Here is a 14,818-nt window from a genome sequence, read left to right as displayed (position 1 = left end):
CTGTCAAACAGCCAATCAACAGACAGACAGATGTAGTCATCACAAGGATTCCTGTAGTCCCTGCTGAGCAGAGAGTCAGAGCGTGTGTGACATTACACTGCCACCTACTGATCACACAGGGGCCTAAAAGCTTTTCATTTCAGTCCGCATTAAAATCCCATGGAGTGATTTGGTTGCTGATTCCATATCAGAAAGAGAATCCAGCCTGTGGCAAGGAAACAGACCAGACTCTTGCTCAGAAAGCGATATTTTTTTTTCTTCTCTCAAACATAATTTCCTCTCTGATGGACCACAAGGTTCAAAACCAACAATGTCATCATACCACGGCAAATTCATCAGAAATGTGCCATGACAAAGTTAATTCTTTAAAACTGTGTGATAGAACAGTGACTGTCTAAATAAATACAATTAATTCATGTCTAGCCTATACAAAACATAGAGTACAGGGAAAAGAGGACATGTTGGCTGTTGTAATTCTTTTCTTTTTATTCTTTGTTTGTTTTCCATGAAGCCTCTGGCATTGTACAATAGCCGTAACATTGGCATCTGTATTTAATGTGTATGTAACGTGGGTTTACAAACGTTCTGTCAAATAATCACATTAAGGTCTCACAGCCACTTTCGATGAAAATATGGTTCAAAAGAATATTTAATAAAATTAATAAATCAGAAAACATGTTTTGGTATTAGAAATTCTTAAAAAACTAATTGTATCTAGAACCCAAATGAGTAAGCAAAAGTTATATAATTCAACTTTTAGCTGCATTTTAATACCTATGAAACAGTTTGTATTTTTTGTTAAATGCATAAACTCCTCCCGCCCGGGCTGTCAAGAATCTCCAAACGCGCTAACCCTAGATAACCAGGAAGTGACAGCAGCAGTAGACTCCAGGCTAAACAGAAACAACAGCCTTTATCAAAGGGAAGCGGCTACTCTAGACAGGCGGACATTGTGTATTTATAGACGCAGTTAAGCTTCAAAGCTCTTCTTTTGTTTTCACAATGTCTTTCAAAAAGGAGAGCTTGAGAACATTGACCACTTCGGTGTTTCTTGGTGCCGTCGTGCTGTGCGTTAGCTTTGTCAGCCAGGGGGAATGCCAAACAACTCCACCGCCAACTCGTAAGTTGAATTGTTGTTTGAAAAGTAGTTGAGTCGTTTTTAAAGTTGACAAGGGTGACATTACACCGTATAGCGTCATTTATATAAGTACCGTTAGTTTACTACGTTAGAGACCAGTGAAATAGTGTTTGTTTATTGAATACGTCACTGTTATCGTGGCTTTTCTATATTTAAAATTGCTTTCGGGTTAGCTAACCTCACGTTTCTGTTTCTCTCTCTTCAGCCTGCTCTACTTACAAGAGCTGTGACAAGTGTGCTCCAAATGCAAAGGTACGGTGTTAGGTAGGAGTAGTTTAAAAGACGGGACCAGTCTTTGCCCGAGCTTATCAAACTGCTGTCATAAATCATACGTTTATGCTGCATTGTTTGTCTGCACATGAAGCGGCCTACTTCACCTCCCAGACATTACTTAACCTCATCCCGTCCTCTGTAGTCACCAGGGCTCATCAGTTCAGTACAACAGCGAGTTAGTTCTGGTCCATGTACTACCACCAAATCCACCATCACAATGCACCAGAGTGGGCCCTCAAATCTGGGTGACTTTGTTTAGTTTCATTTTTATTTAATGCAAGTACTGCTTATTTTAGTTGTTAAACAGCTAGTTCACCATGTATTCCAGTGGTAAATTTGCTACATTTCAATGGAGTTTGGTGTGACAGCTTTTACATGGTAATTACATATGTTTTCATGAAAAAGCCTGTTGATCTTGCAGCGAACACACAGAGCGTATCTTCATTATGGCTTCATCTTCTGATTACCCTCTTGTTTAAAACTTTTGTGGAAATGCTCGTCAAAGTGTCCTGAAGCCCAAGTGGCCATCTTCAAATTGCTTGTTTTGTCCGACCAATCGTCCCAAATGTTCACTTTACTATCGCGTTAAACGAAGTACCAACGAAGCATGAATGAGACGCTGGAACCAGGGCATGTTTGGCATTTTAATTAATAATAATAATGTCTTTTTACTGTCATATACATTTACACATACACAAAATTTGACCTCTGCATTTAACCCATCCCGTATAGGGAGCAATTGAATAACTTATTTGCTGTCGATTGATTAAATCGACCAATCGTCGCAGCTCTAGGTTTGCATATCAAATAGACAGTTTGAGGTATTAATAGAAGCAGGTGCAGAGGGTTGATCTTGGTGTTTTGTCTTCACAGTGTCTGTGGTGCTTCACCACCAACAACTGCACAGAATACCCAGTGAGCTGGTTGCTGCCTCCGCCCTCCGTGTGCCAGCTGTCCCAGGCCCGTTGGGGAGTGTGTTGGTGTGAGTGCTTCAGTCTTCTTTAAATGTGGAAGGTGGTGACTACGTCTGCTCTTCTTTTTTATTTGTACATTTTCAATACTGCGATCAATTCTCCCACTGGTATCGTAGAGGGGCGTTTGTCGAAATATACATATTTAAGTATCAAACCTGTATAGAATATATGCAGCAATAACAAAGGTGTCCATAGAAATAAAACCTATGCAACTAATAATAAAGTCATTGTTGTCACATGCCTGTGTACAGGTGGATGTCCTAAAATGATCTAGCTTTGCATTACATTACAGTCATTTAGCAGACGCTTCTATCCAAAGCGACTTACAATAAGTGTGTTCAACATCGGTATTCAAGAGAACTACTAGTCACCAGAAGTGCATCTCCTTTTTTAAACAAGCATCTAAGAGCATACATCAGAGCCACAGTGCAGAAACAAACTAATACAATAAGTGCAACAAACTAACACAAATACAATAAGTGCAACAAACTAATATGAATACAATAAGTGCTGAGTGGAAGGCTCAGGGTAGCACTTCTTGAAGAGGTGAGTTTTCCGCCTGATGAAAGATGGGCAGCGACTCTGCTGTCCTGACATCAGTGGGGAGTTCATTCCACCATTGTGGGGCCAGGACAGAAAACAGCCGCAGGGACCTCTGAGCGACGGGGTAGCAGAGTGAAGTGGTCGGGCGGGGGTGTAGGGCTTGACCATGGCCTGGAGATAGGAAGGAGCTGTTCCTTTCACTGCCCTGTAGACTGGCACCACAGTCTTAAAGTGGATGCGAGCTCTGACGGGGAGCCAGTGCTGTGGTTAAATAGCTGAGGGATGGTTCTCCTCGACAAACACTGGCATGTATTTAGCCGAGGGAAACTGTGCAGAGATGTAACTGGTTGTGTTGGAGGAGTCAGCCAACGCTCTGTGTTCCTCTCACCTCATGATGCTCCAGTGTCACACAGCTCATGATGCTGCATCTCATTCCTGCAGGACTCTACCTGCTTGCTCTCATTTGTGGTTGATTTACAGCTCTCTAGAAGTGAACCATTGCCTCACTGCACACACCAAAACATGCTCAAAAATCCGTGATGGGTTCCTTTAATATCTGAGCAGCTAGCCAGATGAGGAAACTATCCAGCTAAGGGATTTTATTTGTGGATGCAAATTGTTCAGGTGAAGTCCTTTTTTAATGAGGTTACTAAACAAAGCTCAAACATGTGTTAGACATTAACTACCTGGTGCACGGATCAATGTAGGAATACACGTAGTTTCCTGAGCTTTGGTACTATTAACATTTTGAACTTGCACCGTGGCTCGTCAGAGTGTTCTCCCAGAACACAGCCAGTTACAGAGCTACAGAGATGAAACGCATGATATCATGTATGACATCTACTATCTTACAAAGAAATCCACATTTCATGCATATATATTTTTTAGTATTACTTATTTTTAATATGGCCCCAGTCAGGATCAGGGAGTGCACTGAGGGTTCAGAACATAGTTCAATGGAATGAAGAAGATGTAACCAGGGCTTCACAATCACTGCTGTTCTCTATCGTTCCCACCTGGGCTGTGTCTGCCTTATTTCAATGATTGGAGCAGACTCACCACTACGTTCACTACTGCACCTTGTTGGCTGGGGAACGAGCACATGGCCGGAGCCTCCAGTGGAGAGGAGCTAAACTAGAGGGCCTGTGTACTGCTTTAATACTGTGCTTCCTGTGGAACTGAAGAGAAGGACTGGTCCGGCTATGAAGACATTATGAAGACAGTAGTCTAGCTGAGTTTTCAGTGACACTGTGAAGAGTTGTGGCCACATATACCAACAACTCAAAAGTTGTAAAATGAGTTGATAATAATGCCCTGGGGTCAGATGCATAACCCTATAGGCATTCATGTAACAAAGCTTTTTTTAAAATAATAATATGGGTTCATCACTTCAACAGGAGTGGATAGCAGACGATAAGAATGTGCTCTAAGCTACTGTAGTTGTACCAAATGTTGATGTTGAGCACAAAGAGGAGCCACAATGCCTCATGGAATGAGGAAGCCTGTGGTAACCTCGTCACTGCTGCTAGTTCAGCTGTTTTATCTCTGAAGGTATCACTCTTCTACACCAGCAGCAGAAGCTGATAAACAGGTCCAGCAGCTGCTGCTGCAGGCTTCCTGGCTTTGACTCAGTCTCATGTCGGACGTCTCGGTTATGTTTTCACTGGAAACGCAGGTGGAGCGTTTAGTTTCATTATCACCATCTGGTGACTTGTAGTGTTGCCCTCAAGTCAGCAGGTGGCACCGCTTCCAAACAAGTGGAGTTTATATCCTCATTCAAAGGAAAGAGGAACCCACAGTTCTCTTTCATTCATAATAAATCCCATTGTTATTAAGAATATGAATATGAGTGATGTCTCCTTGTGTGATTCAGTGAACTTTGAAGGCCTGATCATTGCCATGGCTGTCCTGGGTGGAACCATCCTCATCAGCATTACTATCTGCTGCTGCTGCTGCTGCTGCAAGAAGCGTAGCTCAAGGTAACGTTGACTCAGCTGTGACATGTGTTCTTTTGAGTGGATCAAGTTTTAGAGAGATGTTCTACCTTCTTCTGTAGAGTTTATTATTAATAATTCAGTGAATTTATATCTATGTATTTATTTGTTACATTTACAAAGTTAGGAAAAGCAATGTTAATGTCAGGCCTGATGTTTCCTTCCACATAAAGAATGATCCCCGTCACACAGTGGGCATGCAGCCTGTTCATTATTATTAATGAACACTGGTGTCAGGTTGCTACTCGAGATCGGTAGATATGCAGAGCCAGCTATCAGGACTGAAACATCAGATTTGTGCATCTTTATTCTTTTTATGTCTAAGGTTTCATGTTTTCATACAAAAAGAGCTTTACACACACGGATACATTCTGTAGTCTGGATGCTGTCTACAGTGCTCATTGAAAGGGTTTCAAATCTAGTTCTTAAAGTCAATTGTAGCACACTAGTCATCTTAAATGAAATAATAACATAATTTCCCAACAACAAAAAATATGGCTAGTGAAAATGCTGTGGCTAGTAAACCTTGAAAAGCCACTAGCCACTCAGGAGAGCAGACACGATGGTGTCAGGCCCTGCCTCCAAGTGATGTGAAGACACAAGCGTGCTGAAAGGTCATAAAAATGTATTTGTAAAAACCCTGAATGCTACACCAACCCAGACTACGACCTCAGGACTGTACAGCAGAGTGAATGCAAAAGGCTTCATAGAGATCAGATGTATTAGTGCCATTGCTATGGATTCCATTGGTACCCATTGAATGTGTAACCTGGTGTGAAGCCCAGCTTAAACAAAGCCATGGATGAAAATGCTTCTGAAGCTGTCTGTGGCTCAGCGCGCTGGTCCTCTGTGACGTTACCGCTTCGCTCAGTGAAAGCAGCTCTTAATTGCTCTGTGGCCAAAAAGTGTTCAGTGCAGTGAACGTCCCATGAATCTGGGCTACATGCACTCTCCACTGTTGCTCTTGTAGCCTCATCATTTTAGCTGCCTCGACAGGACGTGTGTGTGTGTGTGTGTGTGTGTGTGTGTGTGTGTGTGTGTGTGTGTGTGTGTGTGTGTGTGTGTGTGTGTGTGTGTGTGTGTGTGTGTGTGTGTGTGTGTGTGTGTGTGTGGTCCTTAAATTAAATGAAACTGTCATGTCAGTCAATCACACACTGACAGTCCTGTGGGTGTCGGCGTCTCGTTCATGTCGATCATCTGACAGAGGAACACACACACACACACACACAGAGTGTCCGTTTGAATGGATGCTGTAGTTACATTCCTGAGAGGCACTTTGTTTTTCTCCCCTCCTGATTGCTCAGCTTCAGTTAAATGAGGCAGTTCCGTTATCAAAGGTGACGCACATTTGTTTCCGTAGCAAAAGCTCTCGCTTTACTTTTGAACATCAATTTCCTCTTTGCTTCTCCAGCTGCAGACAAAAGCATGAATCAAATATAAACCACGCTTCAGAGAATTTGTTTCACTGTAACTTTTCTGTTGTTGGGCTTTGAGGAAAGAACCTCCCTCAAGCAAATGAGGCAATTGGTAGACGTATGAGTGTTCTCTGTTCATGTCTTCATGTCTCAGGCCTGACAGAGATGAGGAGCGGTTTGTCAGGAAGAGGGAGGAGATCAAACAGCGCGCTGAGGAACGGTAAGAACTTCAGTAACAACAATAACCATGTTGATTTAAATAACAGCTTCACGTGATTTGAGTCTCTGCATTCAATAATTCATCAAGTGAAAGCGATGTTTGAAGGTCTTTGTGTTTTTTATTATCATGACTAATGCTGTGTCGCTCCCCTCTGGTTCAAGTACTAACTACACACAGGGCAAGTTAGCCAGACTGTGTCTAACTCGCTGCAATTTGTTTTACTTGACTTGTGTCAAAAGATGTCCTGACCTACACATCACATTCTACAGCCTTCAGAAAACATCTCTGTTCATCTACACAAACATCGCACCACAATCATTTTCATATGTTTTACATGAAAGTGACAATAACCACGTCAAAACTATTGGAGACGCACCAGCAAGCAAGGCTCCACACTAACGTATTCACCACCAGCTATAGATTTTAAAAACACACAGTTCAAATGTTCAGAAAATGAAATGATAGTATTTTCATTGTTTAAGAAACCTGTAAAAGCTGCTTTAGGAAGTGAAACGGGTCATAATTCATCTCTAATATCTATTTATGTTTCTGTGAAAACATCTTCAAGTTGTTTTGCCAAAAACTACATTTGCAATATCAGAAGAAATATCTAATTGTTGTTTATTGTGACTATCTACAAGATGTAAACGTTGTCGGGCTGGTAGGTATGACTATGATTAATATCACAATGTTATTCTGATATGTCCATTCTATATGTATATCATAAAAAATAGCAAAATCACATATAAAGTAAACTTTTATTCGTTACATTAGCGAAACTTCACTTGAATAAAACAAACACTTAATAACTCATTTAGTTACTTATGAATTATGATTTTTCATTTGGACAACCATAACATAATGTGATGACAGTAACTCCATTGTTTCTGTAGCTCCATCTATACTTTGACATGATGGACAGTCTTTATTGTAATGCTTGTAGCTAAATGGATAACTGAAGAAATGTCCCCGGGTTCTCTGAGTTCTGAGTGAAAGCAGACATTGTTAAAGAGAGAGAGTGTTGGAGCGGCAACCATCAATCAATTAGCTGTCAACTGTTACATTAATCACCAACCTTTTACATAATCCATTCATCAGTTTCTTTAAGGGAAACCAAAATCTGTTCTCCGCTTCTTAAATGGCAATATGTTGTGGTGTCTCCACTCCTCTGTGACAGTACGCTTAATACCTTTGAATTCTGGACAAAGAAGACATTGAGGACGTCATCTTGGTCTGTTTTTGGGGACTTTGGTTCGACCAAACAACTAATCGATTCATCTGTTGATCATTATTTGTGGAGTGGAACTTGTCTTTGGTTCAACTCTCTCGAAAAGTTCTATTATGAGACCACAGGACTAAATTAAGCAAATCATTTAAATACACATTCATTCATGCAATACAAGTATAATATAAATAGAATCAAACTAGCTGTGTGATCATATCAGGTTGAATGGCCCAGACTGTTCTATCCTAATCCTGTTCTTTCAACACTTCGGTATCCCAGCAGGACATGCACGGGATTTCCTGCAACCGAATAGTCCATAGTCCACAACAAAAGGGCCCCTTGTGTGTTTGGGATACAAGCAACTGGTGTGTGTGTGTGTGTGTGGAGCCCCGACAAGTCCAAGTCCCAGAGGAGGAGCTCCGCGCTCCTCCGCTCGCATCTCAACACACCAATTGGATTGTCATGGCTGAGCAGCTGCTGTTGGGTAATGTGGTCATAAATAGAGTGGGCTACATCCACCGTCAAAGAGCCAGTGTGTTAGTCTCTGAACGCAGCAGCCAGCAGCCTTCCTCTTCCTGCAACCCCATCAATGTTTCAGCCTCATCTTCCTCGTGAGTAACTGTGATCCCACTGCATCCGTCCTCCGAGCACGGTGTGTCCATGAGAGGGGCAGTCGTGCAGAAGGAAGTCAGTAACTGTGGGTCCTCATCATCGCTTGCAGAGCTGGGAACATCCCCGTGTGTGTGTGTGCGTGTGTGTGAGTGAGAGTGAGCCTGTGAGTTGAATTTTCCAACCTCCCTCTGAGCTCTTCTCTCACGTGCCACAGACTCTACTGGGTTTCCTGCAGTGAGCTTGATCAAATCTCCCAGGTCGGAGTTAGTGCAGTGACCTACATAGACGCAGTGAACAGGACATTGAGAAGAGATCGGTCCCATCATGGGAGAGACGAGTGTCTCTAGACTCTGCCTGGCCCCCGGAGAGCCCTCATCCTCGTATATCTCAGCCGGTCTGGGGAATCATCAATAACTCTCTCCCTGGTCACTGTTGCAGTACGTGAAATAAGGTTGTTCTTGCTCAGTAACATCAACAATATATATTCATGTTTAACCATCATATCAACAATTGTAATCAACATTTCTCTACATTTGCTTCTGTATATTTTGAAAGCAAAAGCAGTTCTATCCTAAATATAGTCACTTCATCAATATCCTGTCAGTGTGGTGACGGTGGCGCCTGGCTTGTGTCTGAGGACAGGAGGGTGACGGGTGTTCCATGAGCTCCACCTTTGAACCAGTTCAGGGTGGTTGACATGGTGAAGTTGTGCACAGGTTGGATGAATACGGTGAGGTCCAATGAGCTCTGTGTACACAGCAAACACACCTTTGAGTTTGAATGGGTGCTGTCACAGGTCACGTGGTTGGCTCAGTTCAATTTGGTGTGTTCACCTCTTTGGTCCGCTTCATTTAGGTTTGAGTTTAAGCCGATGTTCTAACTCCAAGCAGACTCTGATGTGGTTGGTGGTGTGAAAGGAGAGCAGAGCAGCCACACAATTTTGTGATTTTTGTGAAGTTAGTGTCATTTTATGTGATGTATCTAAAGAGAGCATTTGGTTATCTCATTGATCTTCCCTGATGCCTGCTAGTGCTGGAGTGATTTTTCTGTCTGCGTGTCCAGAGGCATTATGTGTCCAGGTTGTCCGTCGGCTCCATTCTCAGATTTGGCACAAACGTCCACCTGGACTCAAGGATGAGCTGATTAGAATTTGGTGGTCAAAGGTCAATGTGACCTCACAAAACACGTTTCTGGCCATAACTCAAGAATGTGTATGCTAATTATGACGATTTCACACAAATGTCTACAGAACAACATGATGACATGATGACATTTCGGACAGACATGGATGTTTGAGGACATCACCAAATTGTCCATATGACTTCCTATTCACACCTTGATTCATTTGTATAAAGTCAGTGTGAACACAAAACGGACCAGAACTAAAACCCAAGCATTCAATATTTGTTTTCTTGGGCCTGACTAGATAAATCAAGCTATGGGTGTGAAAATTCAATCTTTTTCTGACCTTTTTGTTTCTCTACAGGAACGTGGAGAGAAAGGCGAGGCACGATCAGATCCGCAAGAAGTATGGTATGTATGGCTCTCCACATGTCCTCATTGAACCTCTCTGATGATGGGTGGACAGACTCCCTGCTCCTCTGTTCCCTTAATGTCTGCTTTGACTCGGATGCATGCTGAATCGGTTTCAGATTTTCCAGGACTTTGTCATTGACTTTCATTTCTATACTCTGTGCCAGCAATGCATTATTCAGCATTATGCGCCTTCTGTCCTCCAGCAAGGCCGTTGAGGTCACCTATAGGCTACAGACTCCTGTCTGCTTAAACAGTGTCAGCATCATTCATCCTGCAGCGGGGTCAGGAGTCAGAGCAGGGTGTTACAGGTCACTGAAGCAACAGACGAAGGCCTGTACTGTACAAGGGTCGAGTCATGAATCAAACTTTAAGCATGTTATCAGATAGCTTAAAGGTTCAGAGATGAGCCACGCCCCCTTCAGTAACCACGGTTGGCCGATATGAGAATAGAAAGGATCGCCCGACCCAACCAGCAGCCCTCATCCCATTTCCTGTTGCCTTTTCATACGTCAGCCGGCTCATTATGTAATCTATGTAAAAGTGAAGTTTTAGTAGTTTGTCAGGTGAGAAAGCATCCAATTAGACTCTTAGTGTGTGCTCAGTTTATCTATTTGGAAATGTACAGGACACTTGGGAGCTGTGAGGAGCTGCTGGCTGTGTGACACTTTAACAGTGTTCTTTGAATTGCTCTCACTGCCAGAAGGGTAGACGCAGGTCGGCCCTGTTTAAGAGCTAGTCAACGTTAGCTGTTAGCAGCTGTTAGTTCGAAGACTTAAAGGAGGTCCCATTGAGTTCCATTATGATGCGTTCAAGCTCTCTTCAGTAATGAGAATTGGGCGATGTTAAATTATAATGGTATCATGATGTGTTCACATGTAATCTGTAAAATGTAGTTTTTGGTGATAAACTTGAATGAATCCAGTGGTTTGAAGGAGATGTTTTCACATGAATATAAAATAGATATTAGAGATCCATTATGAGCTGTTTAACTTCCTAACACCAGCTCTAAGCAGTTTACGATACATCATTCAAATTAATAATGCAAAGATTTTTTTTATCAATGAAAATACAATAGTTTATTTCCTAATCAATGCAAATCCCCTCTATAAAGGACTTAAACAAAGTAGAAGATGAGATGAGGTAAATGTGTTAGTCCACTGGCAATAGGCCTGTTAGGAATGGACTAAAGTGAGATTAACCGAGTGTTTTATGAGATTAGACACATGTTGACAAACTGCATTATTCGCAATGTTTGATATCGCAATAGTCAGCATATTAGCATCTTGCAAAAATGTGGTGCCCCTGTTAGCTTCCTGGCAGTGAGATGGTTCAGTGTATGGACAGCATGACAGAGTGATGGATGCTGTGGTCTCCTCAGGCCTCACCGTGGTCTCTTCTGCTGAACACAGTCCAGGGAGTGTGAAAGAGAAAGAAGTGTGTATTTCACCAAATGTTAGATTACTCCTGTCTCTTCATGCAACAGCCAGTAACTGGTTGGCATCAACAGGAAGTGTAACATCTCAAGGTCTTCAGGTTTGCTTCTAATGTGCATCTAATGACCAATGCTGGACTGTAAAAACCCAAAGAATACAAAGCCACAGCGAGTCTACAGACGTCCCTGTGACTTGTTTCTGTTTCAGACAACTTTGTATGAGTTGTTCACAGACCACCTCCATCACTCACTTCCTGTTAGATACTCTAAAGCAAACAGAGTATAAGAGGAACATTAATAGTAAACATATTTGCACTCATCACTTTCCATTTCACACAGGAGGATGTTTGATGAAAAAAAGAAATCACACACTGCCTATAAAACATATTCACCCTCTTGGATGTTTTCCTCTTTTGTTGCTTTTGTACATGAAATCATGGTCAGTAGAATTTGGCTTATTTGACAAGAATTTGCAAAAAAAGAGAGGAGGACTGCTTTCTTTCACCTGTTGAAGAAGAGCCCACAAGTTCTCAGCAGGGTTTAGGTCCAGTGAGGAAGGGCCATGGCATCATTCATGGATCCAGATCCATGAAGGAAGGCTTATTACTGGTATTGAATAGAAGGCGGGCTATATTGGTCACTGACTCTTCTTTTTTTTTAAATGTCAGAAATGTTTATTTGTACATTTTGAGTAGTTTGTTTATTATTCTCACTTTAACAGATGAAAATAAACAAGTGAGATGGGAACATTTTCGTTTTTCATGTAGTTGCATAATAATTGTGCACACAGATATACTCCTAAGAAAGCCAAAACCTCACTCTTACTTTATTAAATATTGAGGTTTATTAACATTTTGGATTGACCGAGAGCACTGTAGTGCAATAATAAAATCAATCCTCAAAAATACAACTTGCCTAATAATTGTGCACACAGTGTATAAAAGCAACCAAAGGGGTTAATACTTTTTAAAGGCATTGTGTTGAAGAAAGGCTTTGTTTTTACTTGTGGTAATCACAGATGTGTTCAGTGATGTTTCTCAAGCTGCCTCTCCTCTTCTATACGTTATGGAGGATGTTAAATGGAAACTCATCAGTTTCCTTCTCATGGAGTAGTGTCCAGCCTGTGTAAGCAGCTGTGTGATGTAGGTCCGCACAATGAATGCAATATTAATCACAGTCGAGCGCTTTCTTTGTATTCCCACCATTAAATGAACATGATCGTACAAAAGTATTGACATTAAAGAAACCTCTGATGCATATTGAATCAAGCGCCTCTTAAACGAACAGCCAGCCACCAGGGGGCGATCCAGATGTTTTGGCTTCACTTTTGGGGAGCTGTTGTGCTGCAGCAGAGTGGAGAAGTGATGCACTGTGTGTTACCTGTTCAGAGAGCAGACAGGCTCAACAAAACATGGCTGAAGAAGAACCTTGTTTTCTGTCTTCTTCTGATGCAAAGATGTGTGAAGTAGCCAGATGATGCACAGCTGTTGATTTCATTTTGGTACAGTTCCAGGAGATGCACGGTCTTATTTGAATGCATCGATTTGTACATTAGCAAGAAAGAAGCAATCTCAATATTGATCATAATAATAGTGATGATCCTCTTGGCCCCAGGGTGATGTGTTCTGGAGCAGCTTCCTCAAGTCTGAGATGAGGTCGTGAGGGTAGAAATGCATTCGCATTCAGGGAAAGCATGCATTAAACACGGGGTGTGGCACATGGAAGAGGTGGGCGACGTTCTAATGGGCATTATGGGATCTAGTGTTTATGAAGCTTAATCCAACTAAAAGTCAAGAAACCACGGTCCTTTTATTGACATGTGTGTCTTATTGTGTTTTAAATCCCTTAATGTGTCTGAGGTGCAATACTAAATCACTTAAGGACCACTTTCATGCTCGTTTACATCTTTGGGGATTGTTGAAAAGTCATTTTGGGAAATGGAGAAAAAGTAGAAAGACGAGTCAGATGGAGGAAAAGATTGGATTGGCTTAATTCAGCCATGCACTGAACATCAGATTTATATCGTTATAAAAACATCCATGGTCGAGTTTCCACTTAACTTAAAGAAATGTGTCTACCGCTGAGATCCACGGAGGAACACAGCATCATGTCCTCTGATCCAGTGTGAACTTGTGTGTTTTCTCCCTGTGCGCAGGTCTGATGAGTGACTCGGACCACCCGTACAGCAAGTTTGAGAACGAGTAGAGCAGCAGCACTGGACCAGTTCCACCGGCAGCATGTGGAGCTGGCCTTTGGTAGCTTGAGTGATGCACGTTTCTCACTGCTGGGTCCTCGTTCACAGTGACACGACTCAGACACAAACCACCATCTTACTCTTTTCAAACAATAACTAACTTCAAAAAGTCCTGTCAAGATCCTACAGAGTTCTTTTGCCTTCTGAAATTTCCTCATATGAGTTTTCTCTTTTTAAATATTGTAGTTTCATATCGGTCTTTGCACTTTGTATATACAGTATTGATTTATGAAATAATGATTGTACCGCAGATGAGGTCTGACACAATAAATTCCTTCTTTTAAACAATGAGGTTTGTTCATTTATTCTGAGATGAATGGTGGTGTTTTCTGGGTTTAAAGATGGGGTCACCTACATGGAATATGTTTTACTCTGCTACATGTATTTCACAGCTCCAGATCCTAGTTACCTCACAGATGTTTATTCTGCACACAGACGGTATCATCGGACTATGAAATATGATATATTGGTATAGTGTGAATAGCTAAATTAGCTCCATCCCGACCAACAGCATTAAAAAGCAGCTGTAATTAAAGCTGCTCAAAGAAATGGGCCCAACATGTAGAGAGTATCTCTGCAACGACGAGGTTGTTTGTATCATAAGAAAGGTCACATTTGTGAGATTTCTGCAGAGAAGCATCCGTATGTGTTATGGTATATGCAAATTAAAATAGAACGCAGCATAAATAGAAGATTTAATTTCCGTCTGACAAAACTGCATTTTAGATTTAATAGTTCTTTTGGAATGATGCAGTTTCAGCCAAAAACCTCCAGCAAACCACAGCACTTCTGAACATCACCTGTATGCACTGATGCTGCATCATGAAGTGGGGGTGTGCTACGGCGCAAACTTGGCTCCATTTGGGTATTTGTGCCATTTGAAATGTTCTCAGGTGTGAACTCATTTCATTTACCTGTAACTGATATAAACTCCATCTGAATATGTTTTGAAAAACCAGTCCATGGGACCTCTAGAGTCCTGCTGGGATGACATGCTTTTGTTCGCCAACCCAGAAGTTGGCAACCTACCGGTTCCCCTCCACAAAAGAAACGATGATACTTACACATTTTGCTTTTCACAAAGACCACTTTGACTTAGCAAATATGCACGCATTTTGGAAGTAGAGAACAACATTCTTGTATTATTGTGTTGCCTGTTAAAGGCTTTTACAGAGGGCGTTTTGGATAATCTTTATTAATCA

The 14,818-nt window shown here is 41.7% G+C and overlaps 1 protein-coding gene across 1 annotated transcript; it reads left to right on the top strand.

Moving 5' to 3' along the window:
- Positions 1 to 874: 874 nt before the first annotated feature.
- LOC306699891 (pituitary tumor-transforming gene 1 protein-interacting protein) lies at positions 875 to 13,904 on the top strand. Its single transcript, XM_079164683.1, has 7 exons — positions 875 to 1,120; positions 1,344 to 1,390; positions 2,285 to 2,393; positions 4,802 to 4,907; positions 6,492 to 6,557; positions 9,881 to 9,927; positions 13,518 to 13,904. The coding sequence occupies exons 1-7, from the start codon at positions 1,003 to 1,005 to the stop codon at positions 13,565 to 13,567; spliced, it is 543 nt and encodes a 180-aa protein (XP_079020809.1). The 5' UTR covers positions 875 to 1,002; the 3' UTR covers positions 13,568 to 13,904.
- Positions 13,905 to 14,818: the final 914 nt, after the last annotated feature.

This window comes from Pholis gunnellus, assembly GCF_910591455.1.
Source record: "Pholis gunnellus genome assembly, chromosome: 8".
Taxonomy (NCBI): domain Eukaryota; kingdom Metazoa; phylum Chordata; class Actinopteri; order Perciformes; family Pholidae; genus Pholis; species Pholis gunnellus.
This window is presented reverse-complemented; position numbering and strand designations above follow the sequence as displayed.